The sequence below is a fragment of the Pseudorca crassidens genome, chromosome 19 (genome assembly GCF_039906515.1).
Source record: "Pseudorca crassidens isolate mPseCra1 chromosome 19, mPseCra1.hap1, whole genome shotgun sequence".
In the NCBI taxonomy this organism is placed as follows: domain Eukaryota; kingdom Metazoa; phylum Chordata; class Mammalia; order Artiodactyla; family Delphinidae; genus Pseudorca; species Pseudorca crassidens.
The window spans coordinates 16,099,366-16,116,527 of record NC_090314.1 but is presented as its reverse complement, the minus strand read 5'-3'; the positions used below and the strand labels follow the sequence as shown (position 1 = coordinate 16,116,527).

General features: G+C 43.0%; 1 protein-coding gene across 2 annotated transcripts in view; it reads right to left on the bottom strand.

The window, feature by feature from the left end:
- The window catches only part of YWHAE (tyrosine 3-monooxygenase/tryptophan 5-monooxygenase activation protein epsilon), a 44,739-nt gene extending 44,470 nt beyond the window's left edge, over window positions 1–269 (bottom strand). Inside the window, exon 1 of one of the 2 annotated variants that reach the window (XM_067716724.1) lies at window positions 89–269. In XM_067716724.1, the coding sequence (XP_067572825.1) occupies window positions 89–152 (64 nt within the window). In that variant the 5' untranslated portion in view covers window positions 153–269. The remainder of the gene's footprint in view (window positions 1–88) is intronic. The other variant, XM_067716723.1, reaches the window with a different exon arrangement.
- Window positions 270–17,162: the final 16,893 nt, after the last annotated feature.

The following is a 17,162-nucleotide window of genomic DNA, read 5'->3' as shown; positions in this document are numbered from 1 at the left end:
TGCCGCCATTTTGTCTCCTGCTCCCGGCCTCTGTGGGCGGCGGCAGAGGGTCCGAGAATTCCAGCCCCCCGTTGCCCCGCCAACTCACCGTCGTATCGCTCAGCCTGCTCGGCCAGCTTCGCCTGGTACACCAGATCCTCCCGATCATCCATAGCGGCAGCGGCTCCGGCAGGGTCTGCGCGACGGATGGAAGCGGATAGCGTCTCCAACTCTCAGCCTCTCGCTCCGCGCCCGGGCTGCAAAAATGGCGGCGCCTCAATCCGGGACTTCCGCCTGCGCACGCGGACAACTGCTCAGCTCTATGGCAACCGCTCCCTGGCAACTGGCGCGGGGGGCGGGTCCGCGAGCTAAGTGCCCGAAGAGGCTGGAACCAGCTAGACGCCCCTCCTCCGTGGGCTCAGCGGCTGCTCTAGGCGGGAACTGCGACTGCGGGGAGGGAGAGCGCCACGAGGGAGCGAGGGAGGCCAGGTGAGGCTAGCTTGGACTGCTCCAGGAGAGAGTGAGCAGGAGAGCCTGGACTGCGGACTGAGAAACGAGAGGCTGTAAAGGTTTTTGAAATCGCAAGCTTTCCTCTCCGAAACCAACTTCTCTCCCATTGCCCCTGTTTTCTCAGCCAAGCCCAGTCCTGGCCCTTATTCAGACCCGTTTAACTCCGGGGTAAAGAGTTGGGCCGTGCTGTAGTTGATAGGGGAAGAAGGGCTGCAGATTTCACACTTGACCTTCGCACTTTGCAATCTTTTCCTGTTCCTCTCCCTCAGCCGCCTTTTTCCCTTTAGGCCCACCATGGGTAGGAACAGGGAAGTTCTTACAGGAGCCTGGTCTGGAGTGCAAGGTGCAGAAGAGTAGGTCCAAGATCAGACTGAGATCCAGGAGGCAAGAATGGGAAAGGACCTGGTCTGTTTTGCTTCCCAATGGATTCGCAGCACCTTGTACTCAGTACAGTATGTGTTGCAAGACTAAGGCTTAGGTAATTAGAGCATATGCCGTGTGGTAAAGTCTGCAATAAATGTGGAATAAAAAGCTTGGAACAAAATTATGAGGAGCCCTGGATGGCAAGCTGAGAAGTGTGCACCTTATTCAGTGGGCGCAAGAAAGCTATTTGATGATTTTGCGAGGAGGATGACACCGTCATAGTTATTCTTTTAAAAGATTATAAATATTGTATAGCAGTAATTAAAGAGCAGCATGAATTATCAGGTTATTACAGTAATACAGGCAAAAGGTAATAGAATAGCAGTGAAAATGTGAAAGAAAGGACAAATAGGAATAGTACTACAGAGGGAAACCACAACAGTTTCCAGCTAATCAGATTTGAAGACCTTGTGAAGGGAAAAAAATTAAAATTGACCTGCAGTCTTCCCACCCTGAGTCACTGGGATAATGAGTGGCAGTACCATTAACAACAAAAAAAGGAATGCTAGGAAAATTTGCTGACGGAATGCAGAGAAAAACGTGAGTTCCTTTTATCACATGTTGGTTCTAAGGTTCTCACATATCACTAAAGTAGAAATAACAGGCATGGAATTGGAAAAGGGGACTGGCATTCCAAGCTGGAGGGAGGCTGCAATGGAAGCAGCTAGAGAATGTGTGGAGGTAGGAGGACAAACAAAACCTTGGAGAATACTTACTTTCAAGTGATAGGAGAAAGCAGAAGAGCCAGCAAAGTTTGGCTCCTTAAGCCCCTTCACACTTTTAATACACCTTATCAAATGTCAATGATGAATGACTAAGAATCAAAAGACCTGGGTTCTAGCCCTAATTCTATAACTAAACAAATGTGTGACCTTCAGAAAGTCATTTCACCTCCAAGCTTCATGTTCATCTGTAAAGTTAACTGGAGACCATATGTTAGGCCACAAAACAAATCTTAATATTAAAAGATTGAAATCAGGGCTTCCCTGGTGGCGCAGTGGTTGAGAGTCCGCCTGCTGGTGCAGGGGGCACGGGTTCGTGCCCCGGTCCGGGAGGATCCCACGTGCCGCGGAGCGGCTGGTCCCGTGAGCCATGGCCGCTGAGCCTGCGTGTCCGGAGCCTGTGCTCCGCGACGGGAGAGGCCATGGCAGTGACGGGCCCGCGTACCGCAAAAAAAAAAAAAAAAAAGATTGAAATCATACAAAGTGTCTTTTCTTGTCACAAAGGAATGAAGTTGGAAATCAGTAAGAGAAGGAAAACTAGGAAAATCTGCAGATATGTGGAAATTAAATAACACTGTTAACTAACTGATGGGTCAAAGAAGAAAATACAAGGGAAATTAGAAAATACCTTGAAATGAATAAAAATTAAAATACACTATACCAAAAATTATGAGATGCAGCAAAAATCCTGCTAAGGGAAATTTATAGCTGTAAATGTCTACATTAAAAAGAAGGGAACTTCCCTGGTGGCGCAGTGGTTAGGAACCCACCTGCCAACACAGGGGACATGGGTTCGATCTCTGGTCCAGGAAAATCCCACATGCTGCAGAGCAACTAAGCCTGTGCGCCGCAACTACTGAGCCTGCACTCTAGAGCCCACAAGCCACAACTACTGAGCCCGCGTGCCGCAACTATTGAGCCCGCGTGCTGCAACTACTGAAGCCCATGCACCTAGAGTCCCTGCTCCGCAACAAGAGAAGCCACAGCAACAAAAAGACCACGCACCGCAACGAAGAGTAGCCCCCGCTCGCCACAACTAGAGGAAGCCCACGCATAGCAATGAAGACCCAACGCAAAAAAACAAACAAAAAAATGTTTAAAAAAATTTTTAAAAAGCAGAAGGATCTTGCAGGTTGGGTCAGCCTGAGTCTTTGGTCCTACTCCCATATGCTTCAAAGCTTTATTAAAAATGTTTGGAAAAAAAAATATTTGGATCCCTGTGAAGCCCTACTATACACAAGTTTACCAAGAGGTTTGGGTAGGAATGGAGTTGGTGGGCTTCATTTATAAAATCAGGAGTACTGGGCTTCCCTGGTGGCGCAGTGGTTGAGAGTCCGCCTGCCGATGCAGGGGACACGGGTTCGTGCCCCGGTTCGGGAAGATCCCACATGCCGCGGAGCGGCTGGGCCTGTGAGCCATGGCCGCTGAGCCTGCACGTCCAGAGCCTGTGCTCCGCAACGGGAGAGGCCACAACAGTGAGAGGCCCGCGTACTGCAAAAAAACCCACAAAACACAAACAAACAGACAAAATCAGGAGTACTGATAAAAGAAGTAAAGCTTTGAAATTTGACTGCTCATGATGACCGTGAGCAGTCCTGCGCCTGCTCTTGGTCATCATTAACCAGCTTTACTTGGAGGGAACGTCAGTCTGGCTGTAGATTTCAGCAAGCTGTGTCAGATGGGAACCTGCCACTGACCTGCTGGCATGAATAAATGTACCTGGTGAGATCCACACTGCCTACATGGGTGTTCCTCCCTCAGCCCCCATGCCCATCGTGCTCTGCGTAGATCTTTGTGATGCAGCAGGTACAGTCAGAGTCTCACTGAGCAGTCTCATCCTTAGAAAACCTGAGGGAGTGAGGAGTAAATATCTCAATTAGCACGTAGGAGTTGGGGATCAGATCTAAGCACTCACACTTCCGGTGTTCAATAAATACTTGTTAAAGGGGGGGCGGATAAATTGGGAATTTCGGTTTGGAATTAACAGATACACACTACTATATATAAAATAGATAAACAATGGGAATTCCCTGGCAGTCCAGTGGTTAGGACTCATTGCTTTCATTGCCGAGGGCCCGGTTCAATCCCTGGTCAGGGAACTAAGATTCCAGAAGCCGCGTGGCGCAGCCAAAAAAAAACCAACAGATAAACAACAAGGACCTACTATATAGCACAAGGAACTATATTTAATAACTTGTAATAACCTGTAATGGAAAAGAATCTGTATATATATATATATATATACACACACACACGTAACTGATTCACTTTGCTGTACACCTGAAATATTGTATATCAACTATACTTCAATTAAAACATATATGTGTTAAACAGATTTTAAAAAAGAAGGCTCTCACATTGATAACCTAACTGTACAACTTAAGGAACTACAAGAAGTACAACGTAAGGAAATAAATAAAAAATATTAAAGTGGAGATAAGTAAAATAGAAAACAGAAAAAAAAGAAAATCAACAAACTGAGTTGGTTCTTTGAAAAGATTAACAAAACTGAAAAACCTGTAGTTAGATTAACTATGAAAAAAAGAAGACTCAAATTATTAAAATTAGAAATGAAAGTGAGGACGTTACCACCAACCTTACCGAAATAAGGAGTGTAAGGGTTTTATAAATTGGATAACAAATGAAATGAACAAATTCCTAGAAACACACTGATATCATGATACAATAAGAAATATATATTTGGTCTTTGTCCTTGGTTCTTAACAGAGAGCTCCTAAAACTCTTGTATGGGCATACTTCGTCTTGTTGCACTTCACTTTATTGCACTTTGCAGATACTGTGGTTTTGTTTGTTTGTTTATTAATTAATTAATTAATTTTTGCTGTGTTGGGTCTTCGCTTCTGTGCGAGGGCTTTCTCCAGTTGTGGCAAGCAGGGGCCACTCCTCATCGCGGTGCGCGGGTCTCTCACTGTCGCGGCCTCTCTTTTTGCGGAGCACAGGCTCCAGACGAGCAGGCTCAGCAGTTGTGGCTCACGGGCCTAGTTGCTCCGTGGCATGTGGGATCTTCCCAGACCACGGCTCGAACCCATGTCCCCTGCACCAGCAGGCAGACTCTCAACCGCTGCGCCACCAGGGAAGCCCGATACTGTGGGTTTTTTACAAATTGAAGGTTTGTGGCAACCCTGCGTCAAGCAAGTCTACCGGTGCCATTTTCCAGCAGCACTTTTTTTTCCCCCTAATTTGAATGTATAATTGGTTGTATTAACTCCAGGTAGTGTCAAAAATGAATTAAATTATAGAACACCCAGTTGGTATCCACAGAGAATTGGAAAACTGCTTGATGTGGAAAACACACACACTTGGTATCAGAAATGTTGTGTGTAGAAACAGATTATTATACACACAAACTACCAAAACTGACTCGAGAAGAAATAGAAAATCTGAACTGATGTATAACAAATAAGGAGATTGAACCAGTAATCAAAAACTTCCCAACAGGGCTTCCCTGGTGGCGCAGTGGTTGAGAGTCCGCCTGCCGATGCAGGGGACACGGGTTCGTGCCCCGGTTCGGGAAGATCCCACATGCCGCGGAGCGGCTGGGCCTGTGAGCCATGGGCGCTGAGCCTGCGCGTCCGGAGCCTGTGCTCCGCAACGGGAGAGGCCACAAGAGTAAGAGGCCCGCGTACCGCAAAAAAAAAAAAAAAACAAAAAACTTCCCAACAGCACAACAATGTGAATGTATGTACTTACGCCATTAAACTGTACACTAAAAAATTCTTAAAAGAGTAAATTTTATGTTATGCATGCTTTACCACAATCAAAGAAAAAAAATCTTCCAACAAAGAAAATCCCAGGACTAGATGGCTTCACTGGTGAATGTGTCTACAAAACACGATAAACAATTAACACTAATCCTTCTTAAACTCTTCCAAAAAAATTGAAAACTTTCTACTTCATTTAGTTAGACCAGCATTACCTGGCCTCTAATACCAAAGCCAGACAAAGACACTACAAGAAAAGAAAACTACAAGCCAATATCCTTTATGAATACGGATGCAAAAACCTTCAACAAAATAATAGCAAACTAAATTCAGCAGCCTATTAAATTTAAAAGACCAAGTAGGATTTTTTTTTTTTTTTTTGCGGTACGCGGGCCTCTCACTGCTGCGGCTTCTCCCGTTGCGGAGCACAGGCTCCGGACGCGCAGGCTCAGTGGCCACGGCTCACGGGCCCAGCCACTCCGCGGCATGTGGTATCCTCCCGGACCGGGGCACAAACCCGTGTCCCCTGCATCGGCAGGCGGACTCTCAAACACTGCGCCACCAGGGAAGCCCCCAAGTAGGATTTAACCAAGGAATGGAAGGCTGTTTCAAGAAATTCAATCCACGTAATTGATACCCTACATTAACAGAATGAAGGGGAACAAAAAAAATCATCAGCTCAATTGATGCAAAAAAAAAATCATTTGACGAAATCCAACATCCTTTCATGATAAAAATAATAAGATAGGAATAGAAGGGAACTGCCTCAGCATAATGAAGGCCATATTTGAAACTCACAGCTAACATCATACTCAATGGTGAAAGACCAAAAGCTTCACCCTAAGATCATAAACAAGATAAGATGCGCCCTTTTGCCACTTCTATTCAAGCATAGTTCTAGAAATTCTAGCCAGAGCAATTGGGGAATAAAAAGAAATAGAAGGCATCCAAATTGTAAAGTAAGAAGCAAAATTATCTCTGTTCACAGACATGACCTTGTATGTAGAAAACTCTAAAGGTTCTACAAAAAAAAAAAAAATGGTAAGAAAATAAACAAATTCAGCAAAGTTGGAGGATACAAAAAGCAACACACAAGTCGGTTGTATTTTTATACAGTCGCAAATTGAACAATACAAAGAGGAAATTAAGAAAAACAATTCTATTCATAACAGTATCAAAAATAATGAAATAGGAATAAACTGATCAAGAACGTGAAAGATGTCCTGGAAAAACTACAAAACACTGCTGAAAGAAATTAAAAGAAACCTAAATGAATGGAAAGACACTCTGTGTTCTCGGATCAGAAGATTCAGTATTGTTAGTATAACATTATTACACAAAGTGATCTACAGATTCAATGCAATCTCTATCAAAATCCCAATGGCATTTTTTGCAGAAATGAAGTGAAACAGCTGAATTTGCTGACCTCTAGAAATCCCTCCCAGACACATCACAGCAAAGGTGATGGGCTCTGCTCTTGGAATCCCTGGGTTCAATGGCTCCTTATCACCTGTGCAATGGAAGCCTATTACTCAACTTATTTACACCTCAGTTTTCTCACCTATAAAATGAGAATAGAATTTTCCTTGTAAGTGGGAGATTGAAAGAAAAGAACCTGATACTCAATGAATGTTAGCTATGTTTATTAATGTTTGTATGGTTCACGCTTGAGCAAGAACCAGAAGTTAGTGTCATAAAATACAAGTGAGAAGCGTTCAAAAATAAGGGGATGGTCGAATTAAATTCTCCAGAGACATCAAGATTAGCACTGAGGAAAAGCCACTGGTTATAGCAATTAGGTCATTAGTGACCTTCATTCAAGATCAGTTTCAAAAGGGTGTTTGGAAGCCAGACTGCATTTGGTTGAAGCACAAAGAAGGCGAGAACGTGGAATTGGTAAGTGTAGGGTTCTCTTGAGAAGAGTAGCAGTGAAAAGGTAGAAGGTGATCATTTAATAGGGGTGATCCCCCAATAGGGGTGGCCAAATCATAGAGTTGGTCCACATGTTCGCAAAACCCACCCCACCTTACAAAGCTGGCCCTGCTGCCATATTGACCACAGGATATGCAGAGATTAGGAGTAACATCTTTTTAACCACTGGGTCTTCTCTCCTGAATAGTCTCCCAAGACTGGCTAAAGTCTATCTGAAGGTGCCTTTTCAGAAACTGCTGAAAAGGCAGAAATCTGAAACCTTAGATTGATCCTCTGTACTGCCTGTTCTCTCAACCAACAGAACTAAAAGGGACAGAAATTGTGGACAGGGCAACAAAAATATAAAGAGAAATATTTATGATATAGCATCTGGGATTATAAACTGATAAAAAAAAAAATCATGGTGCTGAACTGAGGTTGGCTCCCACAGTATGGTACTGCACTTCTCATGCTGCTGTGTTGATGGACATGTCACCAACATCACCAGGTCAATAGATCACACCCCTAAATTGGAGTTTTCCAACTTTACTGAAGAATCTCCTTTAATAGAAATAACTCATTTGACCTGTCTTGAGGAAATAATCGCCGACACATGGCAGTGTACTAACCACTGCAAGAAGGAAATAAGATGTTAAAAAATATGATTACTCATTGCCTACAGGATCTTGCAGTTTAGGGCTTATTTTTTTAAAAGGTTATTGTGTCTTTGGACTTCTCTGTTTTGCCGCAGTGGTTAAGAATCCTGCCAACGCAGGGGACATGGTTTCGAGCCCTGCTCCAGGAAAATGCCACATGCCACGGAGCAACTAAACCTGTGCGCCACAACTACTGAGCCTGCGCTCTAGAGCCTGCGAGCCACAAGTACTGAAGCACGTGAGCTCTAGGGCCCGCATGCTGCAACTACTGAGCCTGCGTGCTGCAACTGCTGAAGCCCACGTGCCTAGAGACTGTGCTCCGCAACAAGAGAAGCCACCACAATGAGAAGCCCGCGCACCACAACGAAAAGAGTAGCCCCGGCTCACCGCAACTAGAGAAAAAGCCCGCGCCCAGCAATGGAGACCCAACGCAGCCTAAACTAACTAAATAAATAAATAATAAATTTATTTTTTAAAAAGTAACAATCGACTACTTGAATAAACAGTAAGTCCAATAAATAACATATGCATAGGATATAACCTGGTAATTCATATATGAGGAAATTCAAGGAGTAAATAAATGGAAATAGATTCATTTTCACTGGTAATAAAAATATACAAAAAAAGTGGCTGAGATATACTTTTTTAAATTTTTAGGGACTTCGCTGGTGGCATAGTGGATGGGACTCCATGCTCCCAAAGCAGGGGGCCTGGGTTCAATCCCTGGTTGGGGAACTAGATTCCACATGCATGCCGCAACTAAGAGTTCGCGTGCCACAACGAAGGAGCCCACGAGCCGCAATGAAGACCTGGCGCAACCAACTAAATATTTTTTTTAATGTTTTAATTCTTTTTAAAAATTAAAATAAAAAATTTAATTGTGGTAAAATACACATAACAGTTATCTTAACCAATTCTAAGTATAGAGTTCAGTAATGTTAAGTACATTCACATTGCTATAGGAGGCATACTTATAAGCATACTAAATTACCTTTTTTTTAAAATTATTTATTTATTATTTTTGGCTGCATTGGGTCTTCGTTGCTGCATGGGGGCTTTCTCTAGTTTTGTCAAGTTGGGGGCGGCTACTCTTCGTTGCAGTGCACAGGCTTCTCATTGCAGTGGCTTCTCTTGTTGCAGAGCACGGGCTCTAGGCACACGGGCTTCAGTAGTTGTGGCACGCAGGCCCAGCAGTTGTGGCTCTCGGTCTCTTGAGCGCAGGCTCAGTAGTTGTGGTGCACGGGCTTAGTTGCTCCGTGGCATGTGTGATCTTCCCAGACCGGAGATCGAACCCATGACCGCTGCCTTGGCAGGCGGATTCTTAACCACTGCGCCACCAGGGAAACCCCACTAACTTATCTTTTAAGTTTAATGGTGGGGCTTCCCTGGTGGCGCAGTGGTTGAGAGTCCGCCTGCCGATGTAGGGGACACAGGTTCGTGCCCCAGTCCGGGAAGATCCCACATGCCGCAGAGCGGCTGGGCCCAGTGAGCCATGGCCGCTGAGACTGCGCATCCGGAGCCTGTGCTCCGCAACGGGAGAGGCCACAACAGTGAGAGGCCCGCCTACCGCAAAAAAAAAGAAGCTTAATGGTGGTCCACACTTTCTAGGTTATTCTGTTATCAGTGTTGACAATTGGTAAACGTCCTTTGGAGAGCAATATAATCATGGTGGTAACAGCCACAACCCAGTAGTCCTACTCCTGGGAATTTGTGCTAAAAATAATTCAGTTGAACCAAAAGGCTATATTCATGAAGATATTTGTAATACTTTCCTATAACTACTACAGCAAATTACAAGTTTTGTGGTTTACACACAAATATATTATTTTATGTTTCTGGTGGATAAGAAAATCAAGGTGTCAGCAGGACTGTGTTCCTTCTGGAGGCTCTAAAAGGGTTTCCATTTCCTTGCCATTTCCAACTCAGTCTGCCTGTGTTCCATTACTGACTGCCCCTTCCTCCATCTTCAAAGTGCCTCATTGCAACCTCTGGTTCCACTGTCACATCTTCTTTTTCTCACGGACTCCTCTTGTATCCCTCTTATAAAGCCACTTGTGATTACATTGGGCCCACCAAGATAATCCAGGGTAATTTCCCCAGGTCAAGATCTTCAACTTAATCACAACTGCAAAACCCCCTTTGTCATGTAAGGTAACAAGTTCCAGGGATCAGGATGTAGACCTCTTTGGGGGTCTATTATTTTGTCTCCCACAGTATCACTAACAGATTTTGTTAGTATAATCACAGTAACATTATTACACCCCAGAAGATTCACATTTCTTAACATCATCTAATATCCAACCTGTGTTCACTTTCCCATGTTTGTCTGGTGTTTTTTTCCAGTTGGTTTACCTGAGTCAGGATACAAACTAAATTCACAGAGAGCGTCAGTTGATAGGTCTGTGAAGTCTCTTTATCCATAACAGATATCCCTTCCTGTCCTTTTTCATGTCACTGATTTCAGAAGAAACTGGGCCATTTGTTTTATAGAACATCTCCCATCCTGGATTTGTTTCTTCAGCTTCTTATGGTGTTATTTAACTTGTTCCCCTATTCCTCACATTTCCTGTAAACTAATAGCTGGATTAGAGTCAGGGTCAATTTTGGGGGGTTTGAATGCCTCAGAGGTGATGCTTGCTGTGAGCTTCCTGTTGTATCACAACAGAGACAATGTCTTGTTCGCTTTTAGTGACGTTAACACTGAAGAGACCATGTTTTTAAAATGGTTTTATTGAGATATAATTTACATACCATACAATCCACCCATTTTAAGCATACCATTCAATATACCATTAGTACATTTACAGAACTGTACAACTACGGCCACAATCTAATTTTAGAACACTTCCATCACCTTAAAATGAAACTGTGAGCGCATTTGCAGTCAATCCCCATTCCTACTCTCAGCCCCAGGCAACCATTAATCTATTTTCTCTCTATACAGATTTGCCTTTTACAGAAACAAATCACATTTTGGGTGCTTCAATGTTCTGGTCTGTTAACTTTCAGTTGGTGTCTGAATTCGATTCAGACATATTAACCTAAGTCTCTTTTTCTTGCTCCTGGTTCTCTCAATCCCTCATTCATTTATCTTGATCCACTTATAAGAACAGTGTTTTGTGCTTACTTTTCTTGCTTTGTGCATTTTGTGCCACCTCATGTTCCATTTCTCAGAAACCATTTCTCTGCTACCTTAGGTTGAGTATCGGGGCCCTGCTAGCCCCCAGGGCACTTCTGAGACATAAAATAGGTGCCCTTTCCACATATATGCAGCCCTAGGGGCTCAATGCTTAGCAAGCAAAATGTGCTTTTGATTTAAAATGATGCCTCCTGCAGGTTGATGAAGCCAGGGACCAGGCCTGCTTCTTGGCTAGCCCAGTGCAGGTTGGATTTCGGCTCCACTCCTCCTTGCTCGGCATGTCCTTGGAAAGGGCATCACCTGCATGTCCACACGCAGCCATACTGCTAGTTAAGACTAGACATTCAGCTCTCCTGTTCAACAGTAAATAGACGTTTACTATTAACCATTCAACAAATATTTGCTGAGTGCTTTCCATGTGCTAATCATGTGAGATGCTACAGATATAAGTTGATAAAGTGGACACAGCCCCTTCCCTTATGAAGCTTCCTGTCAGAGTCTTCATTCTCAGTGACATTTTTGCAAGTGCCTTTCTTCTCAAACAGTCCCCATGGTCCAGTTCCAAACACCTATTTTAGCAGGTACTGAAAATCATGATTACACATGCAAAATGTTCAAGTTACAAAATAAAATGAAGAAAAACTATGAACATTTGGGTATTGACTCACCCAGTGATGATGCTTCCTAGGAATCTGTGCTTCTTCACACATTTTAGTCAAATAGTTTCTTTGGGGTAGCTGTGTAGCTTCCAAAAGTAGCCACAATCCTTCACTCTTCCTATATCCACACCCCTTTGCAGTATGACTATATAGCTTCTCCCATCAAGAGGTGAAATCTATTTTTTCACTCCTTGAATTTGAGCTGGCCTTATGACTTGCTTTAAGCAATAGAATGCAGTGGAATTGACACTGTGTCAGTTCTAAGGCTAGGCCTTATGAAGCCTTGTGTGATTCCATCTGTTCTCTTGGAACCCTGTCAATAGCCATGAGAACCAGTGTGGGCTGCTCTGTTGGAGGATGGAAGATCACAGGAAGCAGAGACTAAACTCGGTCAGCTAAGGGCCATCCAAGACCAGCCAGCCCCCAGCCAACCAGAAGCTGACCTCAGATACATCAGTGAGACTAGACCAGACCAGAAGAACTGTCCAGCAGAACCCAACCCAACCCAAACAGCTGAGCTGTAGAATTGTTAAGATAAATGACTGTTGTTTTAAGCCATTAAGTATTGATGTGGTTTATTTTGCAGCAAAAGCTAACTGACACTAACTTTAAGTCCCTAGGAGTAATACTACCCACTGCTCCCACTTGGCTTTTGATGACCTCTAGCCCACCTATCCTGTTTTTCATTCTTTTGTTCAAAATACATACCCTGGGTATCTGCTGTGTGTCAAGCAGAGCTGGGTGTTGGAAATACAATGAGAAGTCTTGGTCTTGTGACAGACACATGCACAGGCAATTTCAGTTCATTGTGACAACTGTAAGCACATATTGCCAAGAGAGGACATGGAACAGATACATAACCCAAATCAGAGTGTCTGGTAAGACTAGTAATCGAAGGTGAGCCAGATAGAGGTACAGACTGTACGAAAGCCTGGAGGGGTGAGCAGGTGGGTCAGGTAAAAAAGTATACTAACTCAGTATGGCTAGAGCCCAGAGTACAGCAGAGAAAGTGACAAGAGGGGAGGCTGGAGAGAGGAGCAGGAACTAGAACATAAAGAGCTCTGTATCCCTTTGCAGGCAGTTTAGATATCTGCTGAAGGAGAATCTAATCTAATCTAATCTAAATTATAGAAAGCTCACCAAGGCTGCAATATAACAAAGGGATTGGAGGGACCAAAACTAAAGGCACCCAGGTGGCTTTTGAGCTGATCCAGATGAGAAACATTGGTAGTTTGAACTAAGGTAGCAGCAGTGGGGATGGAGGTAAGTAAACTGATTTTAGATGCTCAGGAGTTAGGACTTGGTAAATGACTAGAAATGGGGTGATGAACTCTCGAGAGGAAGGAATAAAAGACGGTCCCCAGGTTTTTGGCTTAGCCAATTGGTGATAGACATTGAGATAGGGAATGTGTATGAGGGGCAGATAAGGGAAGGGATGATGAATCCAGTTTGGAATATACTGAGTTTGAGGTGCCTTCAAGATATCCAAAAGGTGTCCAGTGGGCAGTTGGATATATCTGAGACGTGACAATATTTTATGTATTTCTTCATATCTAACTAGAAAAAAAAAGGGTAGTAGATGGCTGGTAGCTGAAGAGTTTAGGAACTAGAAGGTGCCTTGAAATGGAAGAGCAAAGGCTTTGGGAAGACAGTGAGAGAACTGGAAGGCTAGAAAGTAGTGGTCAGGGAGTAAGATGTTTAAGATTCCGGGGATATAACAGTACAAGATAATGGATTTGAGGTGGTCAATAAAGTGAAAAGCTAGGTGATGGATGGGTAACCCCAGAAGACAGCAGACCTTGGCAAGAAGAAACACTGTGAGCCAGACGTCAAAAATCTTTAATAAATGAGGAGAAATTTGATTGGCAACAGTAAAGTGGCAGGGAGCCTAACAGCTTGGCAAAAGCTTCAAAGATGGAGTAACGTACAAAAATGGGGGACAGAAGAGAAGACCCAGTACAGCTTGAGGATGCCAGTGACAAAATGAGAGGTGACTAGGGGGATTTACACTTGGGGCAATTAGCAAAGATGACAAGAATGTGAGCTACGGAATGAGCTGGTTGGCCCTAGGTGTCCTAGTTTGGATTGTTTCTCCTTCAGAAGAATTCAATTCCCGTGGAGGAAAGAGCAGCAGCCCTGCAGCAGTATTTCTCTAAAGGGGAGACCAGGGATAGAACTGCCAGATTTAGCAAATAAAAATACAGGATGCCCAGTTAAATTTCAATTTCAGGTATTACACAGGACAGACATACACTAAAAAGTTATTTATCTGAGGTGCCTGAAGCATCTTATCGATTTCAACAAAGCTTTGGCATCATGTAGTCCTAACAACCTGCCAGTTGGTCAACCTCTCACCTATCCAATTCAACTCCCTTGTGGAGTTGAATTGGATTAGTCGGAGTAGGCTAACTAATGTAACTATTTGACCTTAAAACATATGGTTGAACAAAAGTTTATTTCTTGCTAATTAAGCCAGTCACCAAGCCAAAGAGGCCCTTCTCTGTGTAGTCACTTTGGGCTCAGGTGGATGAAGGATTTGCCCTGGGTGTCATCTCCATTCCCACCTGATGGAAAGGAAGAGCATGGAGGAACACCTGTGGAAGGTTTCTACAGGCCAGGCCTGAAAGTGGTACAGGCACTTCTGTACACAGTCCATTGGCTGAACTCAATCACATGGTCATATGTAATACAAGGAAGCCTGGAAAATGTACGATGCACAGGAAGAAAAGAACATGGCTTTGAGTGAGCTATCTCTGCCACACCCTTTATGAGTCTATCTGTGGATTCCCCAGGGATCAAGATTCTGGATCAATAACCTCTGCTTTAGAAGAACAGGCATCCACACATACACCATGTCCTAATTGCTATTGAAAATGTGATCAAGGACAGAACTAAAGATCATTACATGTATTCCTTTTTTCCTAGACATCAGGGTTTTTTGATAGCCAAAAGTGGTACCTATCAAATAGATCTCACTAAAAAGAACCGGAAAAGTTCATCCTGTTTTTCCCAATTCTAGCTGCTAGCCCACCAAGTTGGTGTTTTACCTTTCCATTACGATGAAATTTACCACAAATCATTCCAAACAAATGTTTTCCCCTAGTTCTTGCTTATGTAAATGTTGGTTGCCATGACAACAAAAAAGACTGCCCTTGATCAAATGGCAGAGCTTGCTAAGGAACAAGAAACAACTGGCTGGTTCAGCCATAAACCTAACCCCTCAGGCATGTTTAACAAGGGAAATAAGAAACTGGGGCAATTTCTTATTCAAAAGAAAAAGTGAAAGTAGAGGAAGAACTTGATTCTAGTGGGAGAAAAGATGTGGCCAAAGAATTTACATAAACCACTTCCTCGTTACCTTCTTTTTTGGGGATGGGATCTGGCTTTCTCCTTTTCTCTTGTTATATCACAAGGCTCATAAAAGGACTTGGGCCTCAGACTCAGGCCAATTTTGTCTTTACTTCCTACCTACTTTCACATTAGAATGGGTTCATGCCCTTTACCATAATGCACAGAGAGAATTTACCTGCCCCTCTTAGATGCTTTCTTGAGTTGCTTCCTCTGAGGTCTGTTACTGAAAGACCTAAATGACAACAGGATAAGGAATAACTACTTTGAATATTGTTTAGGCTATATTAAGCTACTTCCATTACAATTGGTATTTTAGAACAAGATAATTTAGACATAATCTTGACACTTTTGTTAATGAAATTCAGCCTTTTTGAAAATATTGTCAAACCTAGAAATTAAAATACCACCCAGTGAATAATCTTCATTGTATGAATATAGCTCCCCTCTAAATAATCCAGTCACCTCCTTTTCTATGGAAAAACAAAGAACAGGAAAGCACGAGAACTTGAGACTAGGCTTTGTCAAGCATTTCATGTTTCTACAACAGAAAGACCTTCGGAAATGGGTGTTATTCTGACCGATATTAAAACGAACCTACAGCCTTCGAGCATACATAAGACCAGGGATACTGGGGACAGCAGCTGAGAGGTAACAGGTCGGGTCCCTATTCCCCAGACTCAAACCCTGCTAAGGAAAACGTTATTTGATCAACAAATATGTACTGCCGACTGTGAGCCAAGCTCTGTGCTGGGCTCTGGCGATAGAATAATGAACAAATTAGATGTGGCTCCTGCCCTGATGGAACTGACTGACAGTCTAACAGAGGAGGTGGAATGAAATCACAGAAATAATTACAATCTGAGAGGAGCTCTGTGAAGGTGAATGATGTGATGATTATAAACGGGATTTAGGGGTTCAGGGAAGACATCTCTGAGAAAGCGACATTTAAGCCAGAGGGGGAGGCAAGTTAAGCTCGCTTCAACCTGTGTCCCTAGAGGATCCTTAAGCCCTGCTCTTTTTGAACGTCACTTCTTAACAGCTAGCTCTTCTTGGTCCCCTACCTTACCTCCCCATTTCTTTTTCTTCATGATATGTGTGGCAGCAGAGTTCCAAATTCTTAGCTTCCTCCTGCCAAACTTTGGAAGACCATTTTCATATTCTCATCTGTGGACAGGGCCACTTCTCTCTCCACATCTGTAAGAGGAATAGACTTTAATCTGAAGATAAGGGTCACAAAATTTAACAGCTGTTATGAGCACTCCAGGCTATATAAAGGAACCCAACACTCAACCTATCACAAGATTTGGCAGCTTCTTATTGATAAAAAGTGGAAACATACTTAAATCACCTTGCTGTTAAGTGTGTGTACAGCAAAGATGGCCCCCTTGCAAGAGCTTCCTTTAACTCTGGGTTGATACTCTGCTATGTATACAGCAGTAACTAGATGTTTGTTTTGGATCCAAGGCAGAATACTCTATAAATGACTGGCAAAGCTTGTCCATTTCATTTTAAAACTTCACTACCCACAGGACGTAAGACTATGGAGTATAAAATCAACCTTTTAGGTATATATATTCACACACTGTGTGTACGCATCTAAATATACATGTGCTTTGAGAAAGGATGGGAAGAACATAATGTTTAACTCTTTCAAATTTCCTAAATTATCTACTCTGAAAAAAGTGCTACTTACATAAAAAAGAAGGAATTACACTGAATATCTACCCTACGATTGTAAAAACCTATCGTATAACATCCACACTTCTCATCTGCTTTACAAAGCCCCTACCACATCCATATTTTCTTTATACCCACATATAACCATTTCTGGACAAGTTTGATGTTATCTGTCCACATCATTCCAGCTTTCCAATCATTACATAATCATTCTTATATTCCCCTTAAATCATTATTTCATGACTTCTGGAGACTCCTCAAAGTAACACCAATGACAGATCCCATCTTTTATGAGTACCCACAGAGTGTGTATAATTGTTTCTTTACCTCTTATTCCCTAAGCATAAAAGATTTAGCTCTTTTGTGAAAAATATTCAAAGATTACTTTCTTCAAAAGATCACCAAGCCAAACA